The 20,895-nt window shown below is 41.4% G+C and overlaps 1 protein-coding gene across 1 annotated transcript in view; it reads left to right on the forward strand.

Annotated features, from left to right (window-relative positions):
* Nucleotides 1-20,895, forward strand: part of DCBLD1 (discoidin, CUB and LCCL domain containing 1) — a 30,650-nt gene that overhangs the window by 6,334 nt on the left and 3,421 nt on the right. The window contains exons 2-13 of the mRNA XM_031066702.1: nucleotides 3,225-3,362; nucleotides 3,923-3,974; nucleotides 4,712-4,784; nucleotides 6,446-6,579; nucleotides 10,563-10,603; nucleotides 11,868-12,083; nucleotides 13,131-13,255; nucleotides 14,806-14,953; nucleotides 15,033-15,149; nucleotides 16,629-16,719; nucleotides 17,720-17,769; nucleotides 19,295-19,414. Coding sequence (XP_030922562.1) covers nucleotides 3,225-3,362; nucleotides 3,923-3,974; nucleotides 4,712-4,784; nucleotides 6,446-6,579; nucleotides 10,563-10,603; nucleotides 11,868-12,083; nucleotides 13,131-13,255; nucleotides 14,806-14,953; nucleotides 15,033-15,149; nucleotides 16,629-16,719; nucleotides 17,720-17,769; nucleotides 19,295-19,414 — 1,305 coding nt within the window. The remainder of the gene's footprint in view (nucleotides 1-3,224; nucleotides 3,363-3,922; nucleotides 3,975-4,711; nucleotides 4,785-6,445; nucleotides 6,580-10,562; nucleotides 10,604-11,867; nucleotides 12,084-13,130; nucleotides 13,256-14,805; nucleotides 14,954-15,032; nucleotides 15,150-16,628; nucleotides 16,720-17,719; nucleotides 17,770-19,294; nucleotides 19,415-20,895) is intronic.

Below are 20,895 nucleotides of genomic sequence, written 5' to 3' on the forward strand. Positions count from 1 at the left end.
CAAAAGTGTTTTATTTAAGCCACCTAAACCATACCAACAGATCAAATATTCTGCATGAAAGGCATTAAAAGTTAGTTTAATTATGGAGAATATTAAAATTAGTATACTTGAAATCCTTAGACCCCTAATATCTCTCCTGCAGAATTTTTATAAATATGTATAAAAGGAATCTGGAGTGAACAGACGGAACCACAGTTGGGTCAACTTCTTAATGAGACACAGGAAGAAGGAAAGGCCCTGGCATCTAGATACAGTAATATTGAAATATGGAGAACACCTACTCAGCTTCATCACATGTAACACATCTGTTTATTAAATCAAACTCTTTCCTTTGTTCTTATAAACAAACCAAATAATCCTGCCTACTTACCCCAGCAGGGCTCCAGCCAAGTCACTTTAACAGGAAGCTGAGGGAGATCAGCATTCATGACTCGTTTTTCAAGCCGAATATGCAAAACAGCCTACCTCACAACTAACATTAGAAGATGAAAAACTGATAACGTGATCTGGCAGTTCTCAAAAGGGATCTTAAAAAACTTCTGGCTAAGTCCCAGGTTTAGGAATTAAATATTTATCCAGAGTCAAGTCCAAATGCTGCAGTAAAAATTAACAGGACCCTATAAGCAAGTATCTCATTTTCATACTGGGGCTTTCTCCATCATCTCTCATCTTCATTATGGTTGTACAGTATTCATATAGACAGCCCAGGCAAGTCTGAGGACTTGACAGTGTAGTGCTGATAAGGTTTAATTCAATTATCTGAATTGTTGAGAAGAAATATATTGAAATGTTTTGCAAGGCTTCCTCAGTTTGCAACAAAAGAACAAATGAATGTTTCATAGCATTAATAAATTCTACCTGCCCACCCCCCTCCTTTTTTTTTCTTACAAATCTTTGCAGAAAACTTATATAAACCTTTGGAAAATATTCCTCCCTTGAGTATATACTCTTTCTTACTTCTATATCCTTTAAGGAATTAATCCTAGGCTCCTTTTTTTTTTTGAGCTACCTATGGGAATCTCTTGGTACACCAGAACTGCTCTTGGCAGAAGATAACCATAGCCTGGTAACCTTTTTGGATTTATTACTTAATAGTGGAAACTTGTCTTTAGAATCTTGGTTTCTTAAGCTGATTGCTTCTAAATATCTTGCTTTAATTTGGATTATACATCTCTGTGTGTCTAGATTATTTTATATTTCATTTTAGTTTATTTTATTGGTTTTGCTCATGATGTATGATTTGTTTGTATAATTATCTGGAACGTATGTAGACTTGCTACTGGGGGAGACGCTCATCCCTGATCCAGCTGATGTGTGGTTGTGTGAATCAGCCATCTAAATTATACCTCCAGAGTAGATAGGTCACTGCCAGTCGCTGCGAGGGAGAAAGCCAAAGCACACTTGTGAGAAAATATGCAGAGACAGCCCTTGAGAGAAGAAAAGGACTACAGCTTTCTCAGGTGCTTTATTTTGAAGACGTGCAATGCTCCTTGTCTTTTCCCTGTTTCTCTCTCTCTCAAAAAAATATCTAAGTTAGCACTTCTCCCACTGCAACCTGACACAAAAGACCTTCTCAAATAAATCACTCGTGCAGTTGACTGGTATGACACAGTGTCAGATGCTGTCTTTTTGATAAGTTCATTTCCTAAGCAATTTGTTTAACCCTTTTTATAGACATTGTTTTCTCTGACTAAGTCGTGAGTCATTTTTCAACACATGAGTACTCCAGGGAAATGTCACACTCGTCGTCGCTTGTTTCTCTGCCTGCCTGCCTTCACCATACGATTTTTAAGCCAAAAGGACAATAGTTCCTCCTTTTGTTTGTCCCTTCTGCTGACAGCTGGCTCTCATTGGCTCTGATTGGGCTGCTCCATAGGCTGACCTTATAGTTGTTATAAGGCAAATGAAGTATTTGGAAATGAGCCCCTTTCCTAACCCAGAGCACCAAGCAAAATGAAGAAGCTTTTAGGAGCCTGTTATGATGGATATCATTCATCAAATTTGTGTCATGATGTGAATGTAATTACTTGTGTCTCAGAAGTCAGTTCCAAGTTGCCCTAAAGTAGCCACCACCACCACCAAGATGAGGTTGTCTAGGAAAAATCAAAGTGGTTGTTTTTCATCCCAAAGGCTTGCTTTAGGACACAAAAGCTGTCATTCACCTCAGCAGAACAGATGGGCTGAGGGCTTGTAAAGGGTCATTTGGAATTTTTTTCCTCTGGGAAAAAAAGTCTGTTTGCCATCTTACAAAAACCTCTTCTTTGCAGTTTATATTGTACATAGACTCATAAATTTGAACAAGTATATCCAAACTGCTTTGAATTTTCTGTATTATCTGTGCCTGAGGGCAGCTAGGGACAAGTGTTTGCACCCAGGTACAGTGACAGAAGGCAAATGCAAAGACTGTGGCAGTCTCAACGGAACACTCCCCTTGGGAACTGACTTTCTGAGGAAGCAAATGTAATTACTAGGAGTCCTGGGCATGCCTGCTGTCACAAGAAAGGAGTGTCCCAAAGACTGTTCCAAGATACTGCAGTTGGTAGCTATAAAACCCTTATCTAATTCAGTGTAAGTACAAGGCTGTTGTCTCCCTGTCCCACTCCCTTCATCTTCCCCTTTCTGTCCCTCTCTATTTTGTTTAAAACTCTAGAGACTTAACTGTATACTACCATGTGTTTTTAAATGGAAAAAGCTTATGAAATTTTCTAAGGTAAACATTACTGCCTAGTAGTACAATCTGGCTTGTGGCATGCAGGTCCTTGAAGACCAGGTGCTCTGTATCTGATCTTAATCCTTTCTGACTGGCTGCTGTGCCACAATGGCATGAGCTGTGTGTGTTTGAAAGGTTTATCTCAGGGACCCTGCCTAGATCCCTTGGATTGCTTTTGAATGTAGTGTCATTTTCTCTAATGAGTTACTGCTGGTTGTGAGCACACTGTACTTCAAAGGTCGAAGGGCATTAATCCTTCTCTTCAGGCTTATGCGATGAGAAATGTGGATGCTGGAATTGCTGCCATGCAGAGACAACTGGATCCTGGCCACTGCTTGTCAGGGCAGCTTTAGAGCTCATACCCGTGAAGAACTGAAGCCAAAACCCTTTTGTCAACATTTGGGTTGATACTGAAAGAGAACGAGTGTGTTATGAAATTCTCTGCTAATCATGAGACTTTCCCAGCCTAATTATGTCATCTAAACTTTTGAAACCTTCTTTGTTCTGTCTGTAGGGCCCTACTGTGGTAATGTGATGCCTGTCCCCAAAGAAATCATTCTAGATAGCAATGAGGCAACTATTCACTTTGAGAGTGGATCCCACGTGTCAGGACGAGGCTTTTTGTTGTCCTATGCCAGCAGTGATCATCCAGGTAAGGTGATGTCCAAAAGTAGTAGATTAGTGGCATAGCTCCCCCTATTTAATTATCATCTTTACAGACATAGAGCTTTAGCCTAAAAGTTTGTTCCTAAATATTTTGAGATTTGCATGAGCCATGGTATTTTTAATAGCATGTATGCAAGAAACAGTTGTAACATTAACCAGATATAGAAGCTGCTGAAATCTTACCTAGACTATTTGGAATACAGGGCCAGTGGAGGGGAAAATAGTGCCTTCTCCTTGAAGCTCCACTGTGTTTTGAGCTCCAGCACCCATCACACTGTGATGGAAGGGAGGGGTAGGAAGGATTAAAGTTTTCATTCCCACATTTAATGTTCTGGAGGTCCATTCAGCTTTGAAGAAAGTGTAAAGCATAAGAGTAGAAGGGGAAGTTGAAAAGAATGAAAGAAAACCATAGCTATTGCTTCCAGTCTAATAAAATGGCTAAAGTATTATACAGAGATGTTTTTAAATGTAATTTCATGTTCTGGCAAATGTTTGTCTGTATTTTTACATCCTACAATGGGAATTGACATTTGTAAATTTTCACAGATCTGATCACGTGTTTGGAACGAGCAAACCACTACACAAAGGCTGAATTCAGGTAAAGAGGGTTTGCAGTTCTGCATTCTGGCTTGCTTTGCAGTATCTGTCAATTGATTCAATTGTTAGAGAAAATGTTAAATAGTCTTGGTTTTCTGGAGAAGTGAATTTTTTTGAGTAATGGTCTAATGGCTGGTTGTGAGAAGCAGTAGTGCAGAATGGAAGACTGTGGCCTAGAAAAATGATGTAATGGAGTTGCAGAGCTCTTAGCAATTCTCATTAAGTGCATACATATACATGGTATATGTAAAAAGAGTTTCCACTTTGAAATTCAAAGTAGCCTCAAATTCCAGTGCTTCCTCTGGGAGCAGATCACGTCCCAGCTGATACAAGATTATCTGGGGACAAGCTATGATTTCTTGGTTCCTTGAACTCTGTGATAGGTTTGAAATGGTAATAAATTGTGCTCTTTTGGCTGCTGTCTGGATGTGCATATAGGCTTCTTATCTTACTCTGAAAACTTGTGTGGTAGCATTTCTAGAACAAGAGAATTAAATAGAAATAAATGCCCTTGCTAAACTGCTTTTCTGGGTCTGTGTGTGCTACTGTGTTCAGTCCACCTATGAACTCAAGGGCCCATTTATTTAGCTCCTAGACTCACTAACAGAACATCAGTAATTTAGAGAAATTACTGCTAAAATATTTATTGGTTTGAGAGCATTTCTTTTATAGGAGCTTGTTTGTGTGTATTGTCACTACAGTTCATGCCTGAAACAAGCCTTTCTTCTGTCACTACAGCAGATACTGTCCTGCTGGCTGCAGAGACATAGCAGGTGACATTTCTGGGAATATTGGAGAAGGATACAGAGATGTAAGTACACAGGATAATGGGGGCAAATTTATAAAGACAAAAGAAACAAGAATATAACAACTTGGTTTTAACTTTTGCTGCTTGACTTTTGTTAGTAATTCTTCTGGGCTGTTTTGCTATACCTTTTATTATCAGTATATAAGTTATCAGTATATAAGCACACAGAGACGCTTTTCAAACAGACAGATCATGTGAGAACAAAGTCCACTGATTGTCAAATATACCTACTGACTTGTGGTTTCTGGCTTTCTGGAAAAAGCCTGCCTAGTGTTTGTCCTTCTTGAGGCAGTGCTCATCCATGTACAAAATGTTTCTATGATTTTAGCTTTTACTTGTTTGGTGTCCACATGTGAAAAAGATATATTTCAGTAACACGTGGGCTTTCTTTAAGATCATGACTGCACTATTCCTAGCATATGCTCTGAGATGAAATAAATATTAAACACTGCCTAACCACATCCCACCAGTAACTACCAACCTCCTGGGTTGTTTTAACTTCTTGTTCTTCAAACTGAGAAAGTTGAAGTGGTTGCATTTATCCACAGTTCATGTGGCTCAGAGCTCTGCCCTCTCTGTGCTCCTCGCCCTGGACTCTTCTCCTGTCATGTCTGTGAAATCTTTACCTCTCTCACGGAGGAGTAAGCCTAATCACGCCACTGAAGAAAAATCCCACCCAATCACAGTCACTGAGTTTCCAAAAAGTCAGTGCTCATGTTTAACCTGTTCATCCAGTTATTCAGGCGTGCTGGCTCCAGCCTGCAAAGTGGCAGAGCTGAAGAAACAAAGAAATGCCACATTACATTCTCATTAGCTGGAGTTATCCTGCCCTTGGTTCCAATGATTAGGGCAGAAAAGCAGCACATGGCATGACCTCATGCAGATTTTATCTGCGCTGAGGAATTTGCAAAAGAAATTTTCCCTCCACCATTAAGGAGGATTTTCTGATGGGAAGAACCTGCAGGGCTCCCCTGGAGATGTGCTGCCTTTGTGCCTCCACTCTCCCCACCCCTCCCTGGAGGGGACAACCCAGCACCCCAGCTTGTTCATAGCACAGCCCAAACTGGGCCAGCATGCATCTCACCTGCCTCTGCCTGCAGCCTCTCGGAAAGTTTCCTTTGTACCTTTCTCTGTCCCTTTCCTGCTTTGCCCTAGCCCTGTTATTGCCACCTAGTTGGCACATGAGTTGTCCTGCCTGTATTTTTCAGCACTATCCCACCTGAGATAATGGGAAATGGGCTGCACTTAAAACCCCCAGCAGCAGCTACTCAACACATAGCCAAGCCCTTAATGTGCACCATAATTCAAACCCTAAAGTGCAGTAATAGATGGGTCTGTCTGCAGGCAAGAACTCCAAGGAATTATTGATTTATCTTCCCAAGGAAGTGTTGCTTTGCCATTGACTTTTTTTTTTCCTGAGAAGTGACAATCTTACAGCACCTTCTCAGAAGCAGATAATTTCTTTTTTCATTTGAAAAGAAAAATTACTCTGGGAGACGTATATTTTCCAAAGATTACTCCTCTTTCTCCCACCCCTGCCTCTTACTCCTCCTGAGCTTTTGGTGGATTTTATGAGCTGTAACACCTGTATACCGGTAGCTTGGGAGGGAAGGCATTAGCAGCTTGTCAGATTGATTTCCTGAGCCGTGGCTCCTGCCTTCCAGACGTCTCTGCTGTGCAAGGCAGCGATCCACGCGGGCGTGGTGGCGGACGAGCTGGGCGGCCAGATCAGCGTCACGCAGCACAAGGGCATCAGCCGCTACCAGGGCGCCGTCGCCAACGGCGTCCCCTCCCTCGAGTGAGTACTATGGCTGGGCTGGCACCGGGCACAGGGCACTGCCACCACCTGCACAAGCAGGTGGGGATGCTGTTCTGGGGAGGAAAAGATGTTAGGTGCATTTCTAGGGCTTTATTAAAATGGTGTTGGCAATGGAGATAGGAAGAGGTTTCGGGTTTTCAGTGGCTCTATACCATGTAGGGTGGTATTTTCTTTTTTTTTTTCCTTCTGTTCCTTCCAAAACATATTTACAAATTGCTTTGTTAGCAGATACATGAGAGTATGATGTTCTGCAACAAACAGCTTTAATCGATAAGCTAATAAATCATGATAAATTCATGTTGAAGTTTAAAAAAAGCTAGGAAAAATGAGTAACTAAAAAGTGCCATTGAGCCATAGGGGATTTAATGAACAACTTCTTAAACATTGTACTTTTGACATGTTCAGAGTTTTTCTCTTTTAGAATATTTATAGCAAGGGTGTTATATTTACTGCTTATCTTCTGACTTTTAATTGTACTGCTGTTGAAGTAGAAATAAATCCTCTAATCTCTATCCAGCACAGTAAGACCTTCCAGCAACTGCTTCTGTCATTCCTGTTGGTTTATAGTTTTTAATTTTCAAATGTTATCTGAATTTTACATGGGGCCTATTTTTTTTCTTTTTTAAGAAGGGAAATTTCCATCCCATAACCTATGACAGCTAAGGCAATATGCAATTTTTATACTATTTTCCTGTTTTCTCCATGATTTCTCACACCCTCCTGACAATTTTACAATCGTGGTTTCATTCATTAAAAAAAAAGGCATTCTTGTGCTCTGTTGCTGTGCTTAAACTTCAGCAGAGACTGAAATGCTTTATATACAATGGCACTGGAGTATACAAAACTGGGTAGCATGTAGATCATAGCCAAAGAACTGTACAGCCTAAATATTTTCCATTTTTTTGGAAAGTTAGTTGCCAAAGAAAATTAATAATATAAACTTGTCTCAAGCAAAGCAGGACTGAGAGCTCTGGTCAGGCACCAAGCCCCTCCATAAAACAAATAATACAAATTCTTTCCATCACACGTGCCAGCTTAGTGAAACACTAAATTAAATATTTTGTACCTTACATAAAGATGTTACAGAACTGTTCACATACATTCATATGCTTGTGACCCTTGATAATCCCAGTGGAGTAACTGGAAAGTAGCACATAAAATTTTATAATGAAAGGGAGTTGTGATTCCCATTTGTATTTTTTTTCCCAGTACAAGACCCAGTAGGCAAAGAATGAAGTGTGTAATTCTGCAAGTGTGCACGTGCTGGGGGCTTTAGCCCATTTAATGTGAGGCCCCTGAGAGAGAGCCCTGAGGAGGAGCAGAGCCCCTGCAGCTCTCCTGCCTATAGGGGCAGACAGAGGCACTCCTCGGGCAAGATGCACATCTCCAAGGGACAGAATTGCCCCGAGGAGACAACAGAAGCTTTCTACAGGTTATACAGGAAGCCACAGGCTCACTGCCTACAAACTAGAGGGCACAGAGTTTGAGAAAAATGGGAGTGTCAGCACAGCACTTCCTAGGATGTTTCTGCCATACCTGGCAGCTGGGACAGTCTCTAGAGCAGATGAACTGTTGGTGTGAGCCCAGGAGAGAGAAATTGGAGTATGTAGGGCAATGCTTTTGTTCCAAAACATGAAAAACGGCTCCTAGAAACAGTAGGCATGTTTACTAAGAAAATGAACCAATGCATTTTGTGTTTTAAAAAATCTTTTATAAGCGGTCTCTACAAAGCTGCATGGCTTCCCTGTTCTGCCGTGCCTACATGCTGAAAGAAAATCCTGCAGATGAGCCAGTGCCTGTAAAAAAAACTGGTGCTTGAGCAGCAGTGCCTTAAGAGCTTTTTAGATGTCCTTAAATAAGAGCTTGCTCAAGCTTTTAAAATCTCATTTATAGTGGATTTCAGTATTAAAGGTTTAAATTATTTAGCGACTTTAGCCGAAATTGACCTCATCAAAAGCTGCTGCTGGAGTGCATCGAGCTGTTAAGTGTTATGTTGTTAACCTGGAGCTATGTCTCGCTCACCCAGCACCCTGCAAGGGCTGACCTTGGCCTCCCCACTCCATCTCTCAGTGTATTTGTTAAGGTTTTCACTTCCCATGATCCATGTGCAGACCTGCACCCCCAGATGCTGTAATGAAGCCTGAGTGGCTGGGTTTATTGGGCAGTTCTGGTACCCCAGTGCAAATACACAGGGTGCCGTAGCATGGCCTGGCCTGTGACTGTACCTCTGCACACGTGGAATCATTTGCCTTTGAAAATGGAAGAGACTGGATGCTTCTCAACAGTGGAAGATGAGATTTGGGGTTAACCTACACTGCTTAGGAGAAGCTTGCTTGAGACCAGCTCTGGCAAAAAAAATGAAAGGCAGGATCCTGAAGGTTGTCAGGCATGTGAGGAACATGGAGTGATTCCCTCCCTTAGAGGACAAAGTGGAACTTGTGTGACAAAATTCCAGCAGTCACATTAGGAAACTGATGAATTACCACTTACTGAATTGGCTTGTTCTCTTTAGTGAATTACAGTAGAAATTTATCAGCTTGATTTCATAGCTTTGTAGACCTTAGAAGTGCTAACCTTGATTTGCTAAATTTGCAGTCCTCTATTTGCTAAATTTGCAGTCCTCTATTTGAAAGGGTTCTGGTTGACTTTTTTTCATTATACGTATTGAAGGAGCACTGTGATTGATGTTTTGGGTAGGTTTTTGGGGATTCATTTTCTTCTTTTCTCTTTAAATGAATTGCTTTGCATTTAATAAGAAATCAACAACTGTTTTGGCTGTGATGTCGGAACTGGTTTGAAGTGAGCAGAGTGCATCTGATTGCCCCCAAGGATTGCCTGTGGGGAAGATGTGGGAAGGAGGGCTTCTGTTTCCCCTTCTAGCTACTCAGCCGCCTACATGCCCAAATAAATCAGCTCCCACCCAGAGCTCTGAAGGGCTTCGTTTGCCTGTAGTCATTAGTTTTCCCTCAGTGACAAAAAAAGGCAATGTTTTTATTGACCTTGACATGGGACTACTTTCCTATTCCCCGTTTGCAGTGCTCTCAAAACATATAGCCCTGCAAAACATATAACACCGTGGTAAGGGTGCAGACAGTAGCTTGGGGGAAATTTTCCTGGCCAAAAACAAAGAAAGAGCAGCCTAAAAGGGAACTGTCTCCATGCTTGATGCAGAAGTAGTTTTACTGCTTAGTCACGCTAGCCAAGGCTTTTCAAAAGGGGCCGGTGATGCATGCAGCTAATTGAAGTGACAGTGGAGGGGGCAGATTTTCAAGAAATCCAAACTAATTTAATGTTAAAACCCTGGCTTTTCTTTTTATTAGGCAGCCAGTTGGATTCATTGCTTCTGGAATGAAACCTCAGGGGCATCTCCTTGGGAATTAGGAAGCGGCTCCCTGAGAGGCCAAGGAAAACTCAGCTTTCCCTTAGAGTGGTGATTTTATCTTGTCCTGCATTGTGCAGGGCTGTGTGGAGTGGCCCAAGAAATGGCTTTTCCCCTGAAGCAAAACAATCCATGTCAGAAGGAGGAAGAAAAAGGGAGCCATAGATGTGTTTAATGGAGCATAAAGAACCATTCCTGATGGGAGATGTTGGCCGTGGTTAAACAGAACTGGTTCCCACCCAGATTAAAATAAGGAGTAGTTTTCATCCCATTTTCATCCTATGACACACCTGTAGCCCAAGTAGGAATGGCCAGAGCTGGTGTGGTTTAGTAACAGGGTGATGCAATGAGAAGTCACTCTAAAGCTTTAAAAAAATGCTCAAAACCATTAAAAAATTACCTGAATTCAGTCACAGTGAGAGACACACTTGAGTGCTCTTAAGGGGGTCAGTATCCAGCCAGCAGAGAAAGTGGCTGTCTGGCCAGAGATATTTTACTGGATAAACAGTGATTGTGCAGCTCTACCTTAGCACTCCTGTGACCACCTCATGAGAGGCTGAATTACCTTTTTCTTTTCTTACAGTGGTTCTCTGTCAGATAAGCGATTTACGTTTACTTCAAATGGTAAGAAAAATTGCTTTGCTTTTAGCTATTTAAATATTTTCTGTAAAAGTTTTAAAAAATAATCAGGAGAATGTCAGGCTGTGTCTAGGAAGGATATTTTAGGACAATAGTTTTTTTAAAATTGGCAAGTGAATAAAAAAATTGAAGGGATCTGAAGTGAGCTAGGAAAAAACACAGAATATGTGCGGTCATACGCACATAGATGAGAAACAGAAATAGTATTCTGCTGTTACATTTCTGGTGCCAGCATATGAAAAATGACAATCAGATAATCCCATTTTTATGTACTTTAGGCTACAGAAAATGAAAGCAGTTTTTCTTCAGACATTTGTAATTTCCATCTTCATCATACAAGCGGAGAAAGAAAACATAGGAGAAATGAAAATATATTTATATTGCACTGATACAGAAGGCGTTTTTGTTTATGGCTTTCCAAGATGCAAAACCCTCTTTTAATCTGTCAAGCCGTTCATTTCCATAAAACACAGCAAAGAGGGGGGGAAAAGTTCGCATTTGTTCATTTGAATTATATTTCACTCATTTGAGATAAAATCATTTACTATTCTACTGAAAACTGTAGAGCATGTATAGGCCTTTGAATCTGCCAAGGAATTATTTTTAACTTCATTGAGCCATATTCCATTGGCCTGTTTTCTCTGAAGAACCTTGATGTGCAGAGACTTTGTGGGTTCTTTGGTGGAGTTTGTAGTGCTTACCCACAGATATTGTCTTCATGATATCACATCTTGGCAGCTGTATCAAGGAGCTTCTCTAATGAGTAACTTTCCTAGCCCTAATTGCAGGTGGGAATCATGAAATATTTACAGTAAAGTATTCCTCTCAGTACAGTGCCTTCATCTGTGAAATGTTTTGTACAGCAGAATTAGTTAATGCCAATCTCAAAACATAAATATTATGTTTCAGAAGGAAAAATTTAAAAATAAAATATGTCTTCACAGGAATGAGACAAAAGTGCAGAGATTAAAAAACTAAATGGCAAAAATAGCAGATGTAGTCAGAAGGTGTCATGTATGTAGGAGTTAGACTGGTAAAGGATTGGGACTGCAGCACTCCGGTACTGGATCATACGCTACAAATTGACTGGTAAACACCACAGCTAATGGAGAGCATCAGGCTAGCACTAGATTCAGCAATGTCTGACTTTGCTGTTGTGGGTGGTCTTCAAATGTTGCTAGCCTAATATAAAAATATCCTGTGAAAATGCAAAATAACTCCTTCTGCCTGTCTGTGTGGGGACTCCTAGGCTGCAACAAATCTCTCAGTCTGGAAGAGGGATTCCTCTCCAAGAGCCAGGTTACTGCATCTTCCTACTGGGAGGAGACCAATGAGTTTGGGCAACTACTCCTGTGGTCCCCAGACAAGGCTTGGCTACAAGTCCCAGGATGGTCTTGGGCCTCCAACCACAGCAGCAACCGGGAATGGCTGGAGATAGACCTGGGAGAGAAGAAGAGAATTACGGGTATGTCGGTCTCTGGGAATTAGAGGGTTTCAGCTGAAGAAGAAACTGAATGCAGCTGAAAAGCTGATAGTGCACTAATGCAACATTTCTTTTGTTAAATGTAATGAAATATTCTGTGCTCAGAAATATTATTTTCCTGTTTAAAACAAGAAACTATTTACAAGACTGGTCTTCCTACGAGGATATAGGATTGAACTCAACTATACATATCTGATCTGTAAACATGTTGACAGAACAAAATACTTTACACACGGACAAGTGGAGTCTGGGTGGATGATCTGAAATCAATAAAAAACGTGGAAGTCACAGCCTTTGAAACAAGGCCTAGGTGAAAGATATTCCTGTTTCCATCTCCTGGTTTAGTTGCAAAAATGTAAATTACAGTTGCAGCTAAAGATGTAAAGATGGCCGATACAGACCATAATATCAAAAAGCAATTTTCATTTTGGAGTCACAGAATCACAGAATGAGTAAAACTGGAAGGCACCACAGTGGGTCATATGGTCCAGCCTCTAGCAGAGCAATCCTAGAGCACACAGCATGGGATTGTGTCCAGGTAGTTCTTGGATATCTCCAGTGAGAGGGACTCCACAACCACTTTGGGCAGCCTGTTCCAGTGCTTGGCCACAGTAAAGAAGTTCTTCCTCGTGTTCCGGTGGAACTTCCTGTGCATCACTTTCATTGCCTCTTGTCCTGTTGTTTGGCACCACTGAGCAGAGCCTGGCTCCATCCTCTTGGCACCCTCCTTTCAGATACTGATGGACATTGATGAGGCCCCCTCAGTCATCCCTCCTCTAGGCTGAACAGACACAGCTCCCTGAGACTTTTGTGCTCTGTTAAAAATATCCATTGGTCTAAGTTCACAATTTAAAACAGATTTCCATTCTTCACCCAGTTTTTAAACTCAATTTCAACAGTTTGAAAAATAAGCTAATGCCTTGAAGACCAAGTTTTCCAAATTGTTTTGGCTTCTGTGTTTGCATTTGGAAATGTTCCCTTAAAACAGGCACATAGCAAATGAAAATTTTTCTTGCATTTTCTTAAAAGGGATTAAGACCACTGGTTCTGGATCCATGAATTTCAACTTTTATGTGAAGACATTTACAATGAACTATAAAAATAACAACTCAAAATGGAGAACTTACAAAGGGATTCTGAGCAATGAAGAAAAGGTAAGGGAAAGTGGGAGGGGTAGGAAAACACAAAACAATAATGCTTATGCTGTCTTGACATTGAAGGGAAGGCTTTCACTGTCAAGAATGATTAGGAGCTTCAAACTTGTCTAGACTTGGGCTGTCTTCACCAGTGTAATTTATGGCTGCAGAGCAGATAGAGAGCTTGTTGAAACAAGGAAGTTATCCAGGGATTGGTGAGGCTGCGGGACACACACAGGGAGGCATGTGTATGTCTGCACCCTTCTTTTAAAAAAGTGCTGTAACTGGAGCTGTACAGCAGCTGTTGGGGCAAGTCCTTAGCTCAGCTCAGTGTTTGCCTGTGCCAGGGATGCTGTTGGTATGGCACCAGCAAAGCTGAGGGTCAGCTCCAAATGCATTGGGATAGTCCATCCACCTCCCCCTGCCAAATGAAACAACCCCTCAGGTGAAGGGCAGAGCTGCTGGTGGAGTTTGTCTGAAAACATTTTCCCCTGAAAACTTCATGTTTTCTTTCAAACAAAAGAAATCCCAAAAGCCTTCCTCCCTGTCCCCACAGTGTTCAAAGTCAGAGCTCCACTCATCATTCCTGAGGGATCTCAGCTCTCGGGAGAAGGCTCTACTGTCCTCAGGGCTGATGGCAGTTTTTGAAAACTTGGCAGAGCTGAAGAGATATTTCCTGGTAGCTCTGCTTTTCTTAGCTTGCATAGCAAGGAATTTCCAACATTAATGGTGTTAATATTTTTTTAAATGTTAAACTGAGGGGATGCTGGCCCAAAGAGTGACAAATCAGCCTAGTAGTGGGTGAACTGCAAAGGCTTAGCTATTTAAAATATGCCGGCTTGCAGTTTCCCACAGTGACTTGTTATATACAAATATATAAAGTTTGAAAGTATATATACAATCTTGAAAGTTATATACAATCTTAGTTTCAGCTAAGGTGCATGACAGAACCTGTCCCATCAGAACCCTATATGGCCTGGCATTTTATCTAAGATATGCTGAGCTGATTTCTCTGTCTCATCGGGCTTTTAAGTTTTCCTAGATCATGCTGAAGCATCTCCAAGAACTAATATCGTAAGGATGATTGTTCTGCACAAGGGGCTGAGCTGATTCTGGGTAATAATAAATAAATGCAGTAACAACTGTGTAGTTAATAGTCATTCTTCAAGTTTGATATAGAAAACTGACCATTTTACTAAAATGTCTAGAAATGGTTCACTTCAGGTTTTTCCTTTTTATGTTCCTATCTGCTGTTTCCAAGAAAGGGTGCTGCAGTGCTCTTAAATAAAAAATGATAGCATTATACTAGCATACATTAACTGGGAATTACACAGTATTGAAACGGTGATAATCTTTCTCCTCCAAGCTAACAGAAAAATGTGATCATCTGGCACAACTAAAACGATTATTTCTTTCCAGAACTCTCAATTCCTAAAATCTTGTGGCTGAATCCCAGGTTATCAGTGTGTTAGTCTTAGGATGAAAATCTTTGAAGTTGGATTGCAGGAGCACTTTGAAGAAAGAGGCTTTTAAAGCAGGGCAGACAGCGTGTGCCCCTTTCATTGCAGGTGTTCCAAGGCAACTCCAACGCTGGTGACGTAGTGCGCAATAACTTCATCCCTCCCATCGTGGCCCGTTACGTGCGGATCATCCCTCAGACCTGGAACCAAAGGATAGCCCTGAAGCTGGAGCTGATGGGCTGTAGAATAATGCCAGGTATGGGGTCAGCAGTGCCTGGTGCCTCTGAAGCCCCCTGTGCTGCCCAGTGCCACTGATGCCCCCTTCTCTCTTGCAGCTAACAGTTCCTTCACGCATTCCATGTGGCAGAAACCGAGTCAGAGCACAGAAACCTCCCTTGGGAAGGAAGACAGGACTGTTACAGAGCCCATCCCCTCCGAAGAAACTAGCTTGGGTAACACTACCTCGTGCTGCATTTTCTCCAGGATGCATCATGTCTTCAGCCCAGTCTGAGTGAACTTTAAACTTTCTCACAAATCAGAACTTTTATTTTCCCTTCAGACTTTATAATGACAGAGAGAAGAGGGAGGAGCAATAGGTTCTTTTTGTCTTAAGGCACAGAAAGAGATTGAAAGCCTTAATTTTCCTTGATGTGTTAAACATTGGGCTTTGGTTTCTCTGTCATATTGGTTGATTTGCCATGCTTGGTGGGTGGCTCAAGGGAATACAGTGAGCACTCAGCAGCAATTTTTGGGAGAGTTCTTCCTCACTCTCATCCTGTATTTTAGAATTTTTTAGTATGTGAAGTAGTTGTCTCACTAAAGTGTTATCTTCTCTCTACACAACCATGACTCCTTCCAGAGCAAGTTCCCAGCTGAAAGCAGCATACAGTAGTGCCTGATTGTGTAATTAAACACTCTTCCATAATGCCTGTGTTTATGGGGGCTCAGACAACCTTAATTTGTGGAATACTCCCTGAATTTGCAGTCTTCATCCTTTAATGTTGTGGAGCTAACTTCTTAGACTTTAAAAAGCAAACAAACAAAATTTGGTGCTTATACTGACTGTTTGGTGGGCTCATAGCCAGGCAGGAATTGCCAGACCCACTGTACCAAATGCTACTACCCATTAGGTAGCTGATAGTTGTAGAAACGCCTCTGTGAAAAAAACTAGTTGTAAGAAGCAATCAGTGGAAGACAAAAAATTCTGAAACTGCTTGCCAAGAGCAAGCAAGCTCTGTTCATCTGTGCAGCGGTAGAAGCAAACCATATCCATGTTCACTGCAAATGAAATCCTCTGAGATTTCATCTGCTAAATTGTAAATACCCTGTGGACACTTCTATTGCCTTATTCTCACAGCTGGCAAGTGTCTGTGGAAACAGGGAACAGCACGCTCCTCACACAAGAGCCACCCCACTTCTAATTTTCAAATCCCTGCTCTAAAGCATGTTATGTTAGAATTTAACAGTGGCTAAACAGGTTTTTCCCTAGGTTCCCTCATGGAAATGTTTGAGCTATTTTGACTGAAATGTTTCAACCAGTTCAGCATGAGCCAGATATTTGGCATGTAAAATTGCAGTCTCCTTTGGCAGATTTATAAGCAACTGCAAACAGAGTGTGTATGAGTGGCTTTTTAAAAGTCATCTAGTGTGTAATAAGAAAGAACTGCTCTTTGTAAGGATGCATATAGATGCCAAGTCAGGTGTAACCCTTGAGAAAGTATATTCAACTATTTTGTTTCAACATTGTTCCTCATGGGTCCATGGCATCCAACCACAGCTGAAGATTGTCTTTTAGTTTTACAGTTGTACGTTTTCATGCTCTCTTCAAGAAGCATTCCTGCAACATTATCTTACCTTTTGCTGTAGTAAAAATTACCAGCTTTGGAGTAATTTACCTTTTAAACTTTTATCCCTTCTCTTTTCTCATGCAGGTTTAAAGCTCACAGCTATAATTGTCCCCATCTTCATCGTGCTGTTTCTGTTCTTGTTCTCTGGAATTTGTATCTGCGCAGCCCTACGCAAGTAAGATACTGGTGTTTGTCAAAGGAGGCATTTGTGGGTACCTAGCTAGCATGCCCTCTTTCCAGAGCCTCCTTACCAGGGAGCTGGGAATTGATCCTGTTTGTCAGTCTTTTAAGTAGAACTCAGCTGTCTCTGTAAATTGTATTTCTTACTGTATGCCTCCCCTAGTCAGAGAAAAATGAAGGTAAAACAGGTCAGAACTGTGCATAACCAGCTGTTCTCTTCACCCTACGTATACCTACATGCATTGAGGTGTAAAGCAGTCAAAGACAGGATACTTACCACACCAAAGCCAAATAAAAATGCAGTGAAGGGAAGGAAGATTTTAGCTATCTATCTGGATCATTTTCTTTTATTACCCTTCTGTTGTGTTTCTGCTTCCCAGTCCCTTAAGTTAGAGCACTTACCCTAGCAGGCTGGAAGCAGAGCTTTGCTCTGTGGAGTCACACGTACACTGGTGTAAGCAGCTAAAATGAAGCTATTTCATCTCACAAGACTGAGGACTTGAAGAATCACTGCTAACTGTGCTTCCTGCCAGATGCCCATTCCTATGAACCTGCACTGCATGTCAAACCAGGAAATGCTTCTGTCAGCAGATGGGGATTTGGAAGTGTAAGCAATGCTCTGGTGACACTGCTTCATCACCAGTGATACTCAGCTCTGCCCTGGATTCCCAGTAATCTATAAAATAGCCAAAGAATTCAGAAGAGCAACCCCAAACATAGCCCAGAGTGACACATCTAGACATAGACACATCAAACTGGTGAGTGCCAGCCCTGGAAATTTGAACACCAGCACTCACAACTTGCATATAGATGGAGAAAAAGAAAATGTCAAAGTGCTGGTTTGTATGCCTGATGTTCTAGTAAACAATAACCTCCAGGAGCTCAAAGTGAAGCTTTGTCCTCAGCCACTAAATAAAAAGGCTCTGCTGGAGCTAAGGCATGAAGCTGAAATGCTGTAAGTACTGATGTTTATAAACTCTTTCCTCTCCTCACAGGCGAGAAGCCAAAGGACTTTCTTATGGATTATCCAGTACTCAGAAATCAGGTTAGTGGAGAATCATGCACTTTGTCCTGTCCTGTCCACTGGGCCAGCAGGAAGGGGTTTACGCAGCTAAGCATTTAATACTTGTGAAATAGCATGCACATTTCCTCATTCAAATTCCTCTTCATGCAAGGGAAACAGCAAATGATAGTCCCACTTGTGTCATCCTAGCACAGTGCCCTGAGAAACAATATAATTTGGTTTCTATGACAGAAAGGCAATTAACAAAAGATCTATTATACAGAGCGCATAAATTAGCATGCAAGAGTGCTCCCAGGTGCCCTCCTTTTCCTTCCCACTTCCAAAATACCTATTTTGCAGAAAATTGCTGCTTTTCTTTTCTTTTCCCCACAGCAGAGGGGATTACCTTTCTCTAAGAGAGCAAGAGATAATAATTTTTTATGGCCTTAATATTTTCTTCTCACTGCCCTCCCTGGCTGAAACTGTATTTATAAAGCCTAAGAACAGTGAGCTGTATTGCATGAGGGATTGGCTTGAGCACACTGCTTTAGGAGATGACTGCAAAATCCCGATGAAGTATTTTCTTTGTCTTGCTCAATAACATTTTCTAGAGTGGGGTTCCCGTCAGCTTAGCAGTTGGGGTGTTTTTCCTGGCCAACCAGTTCTGTCGAGGAATATCCTTCTGAAACTCAGCTTTCCACAAAAAACCCAAACCACTGAGCACTTCATATGTCTCTTGACAAGTCTCTTGCAATAGCTCAGCTCCAAAATTTCATCCCTCAGTAGGTGTTGACGTCAGTGAAAGGAATGCTGTTACCCACTGCAGCTCGCCCTCATTAGAAAATTAATTTGTACTTAACATCATATTTGCTAATATGATTTTTCAAGGTCACATCATAATCCTTTCTCACTTGCTAATGAGGACAAATCCCAAGAAATTGGAGATAGCCTCTTACCCAGTCAGTTCATTTGTTGTGTGTCTGCTTCATAAATCAAGCTCCTAAGCCCTTGTGAGCCAGGCTTGGGGCTTACAAAGCTGTGACTCAAGCTCACCTCTCCCCAGACCTCCTGGCACAGGCTCCAGCAAGTCCCTGATGCTGTGGATTTTTTCTTTTCTGTCTCACAAGGATGTTGTGAGAACAAGTTAACTGATGAGTGCAGGTGCTCAGATACCCATGAATCAGAAGCCACACTAATCCACTGCAAAAGGAGAAATTTTAAGCATTATTTTTGCTACATAATAAGTGCCAAAACATAACTGACTTAAAGTTGGTATTTTATCAATATACTTTGTTAAAGCATCACTGTAGGCACCTACAGAGTTTGAGTTCTTCTTGCCAAAAAATCTTATATAAACTTGGAAATCCCAGTTGATGATTCACTTCTTCCTTCACCCTCCATATTTAGGGGGCTTTTTTTAAACAAACAGCCAATTTTAGTCATTTTTTTAACTATTTCAATATATTGACAGCAATGAGTACACCAAAAATTAAACTTACTGGTAAGTCTTCTGATTCCAAGCATTTAACTTGCTGATAAGCCTTCTATTTTAATTTCTTTTTCACAGGTTGTTGGAAACAAATCAAGCAGCCCTTTACCAGACATCAGTCAACTGAATTTACCATCAGCTATAATAATGAGAAGGAGACACCACAAAAGCTGGATCTGGTCACCAGTGACATGGCAGGTAACAGCTGCTCCCCCTCGGATGCATCCCTTTTGCTCTGTGTGCAGAACCAATAACAGGCAGAGGGATGGCCCAGCAGTGTGACAAGCTTCAGCTCTTATGCAAACTGAGTCCCAGGAATAGATTTATTTGTGTTCATCCCAAATGTCTAGTGAAGCAGCTATAAATTTATTAGGGAGGGAAAGACCCACTCTTTTGGAATTTTGTTTTCGTGGAGTTGTTGGAAAAATTTCCTGACTCTGACATAGTTGCAGCTGAAGGTAATGATGGAAGGCACTCAGGCATGGATGAAGTGCAAGAATGTGCCTAGGATAGGATTGCTTCCCTTTGCTGACTAATTTTTGTGTTTCTATTTAAACACAAGTGTTTCTGGAAATAGAACAAAACATGATGCCCCTTGCTGCTGATCAAATAGAAAAATTACTTAGTTGGTTTATGGTGGGATTTCATGCCTAGCTGGAAGTTGTGCTCAGATCCCTGTGCAGCTTTCCTGAACTATATGGGAGATGAGGCCTCCTGAAGAGGGGGCAGGTAAATGAGAGGGAAGAAGTAAGCCAACCACAGCACTTCTCTCCTGTGCTACCTCGGCTCCAGGTCACTGTTTGGATAGAGTAAATCCCAATGAAAGAGCATCGGTACTATTTGCATCCCAAAGGGATGATTTTTTAATTCATCCTCTTAGCACATCTTATCCCTGCCTAGTCTAGTCTGTCTGGTAAGGCTAGTGAGACCAGCCATTTCATGGGATCAGTGATCAGCACTCTCGAAGAAAGATTAGTTTCCTGTTTCCAGCCTCCAGACCTTAGAAATTCCTTAGAATTTCTTCATTGTGTTTGGCAGAGAAATACACTTAAAAAACAAATGGATGGTTACTGTAATTCCATATGGTGCTGCTCTCAATATCTTTCAAAGACAGTTTCAATCCTTTATAGAAACTTTCAATATAAATATGCAGAGACCGATAAAGCAGCTTTAAGGAAAGAGAACAAATAAAGTTTGCTCACAAAATATGGTTTTTTGGTTCCCTGGCCATGTCTGGGAAGTCTTTGCTCTCTCCACCATCCCCTCCTGCTGTGTTTGTGGGAAGTCTGAACTCTCAGCCTGGCTCAGGCATATTCCCAGCCTTAGCATTTCACCTGCAGTCTCCTTAAAATAAAAAAGCCATGAAATAAGAATGTGAATGCAACCTAGAAATGTGCCATTTAATAATTTAATTGCAGAGAGCACACAGTTTGCATATAGGTTATCATGCTACATGGAATTCCCTCAGTTTAGACTGCCTGCTGGTTCCCAAAGGCAGCCAGGAGGAAGCCGAGATGCTCCATCCTGAGCGAGAGAGATTTCTGGGGATGGCAGCAGCGATGCTGTGGAGAGCTGCACTACTTACTTAGAGAAATATCATAACACCTTCACCCTACATGCTGAAGTTTGGGACCCAGCCAGAAACTGCCAAAAAGATTCACAGGACATATGGGATCGAA

The sequence above is a fragment of the Geospiza fortis genome, unplaced genomic scaffold (assembly GCF_000277835.1).
Source record: "Geospiza fortis unplaced genomic scaffold, GeoFor_1.0 scaffold98, whole genome shotgun sequence".
Lineage (NCBI taxonomy): Eukaryota > Metazoa > Chordata > Aves > Passeriformes > Thraupidae > Geospiza > Geospiza fortis.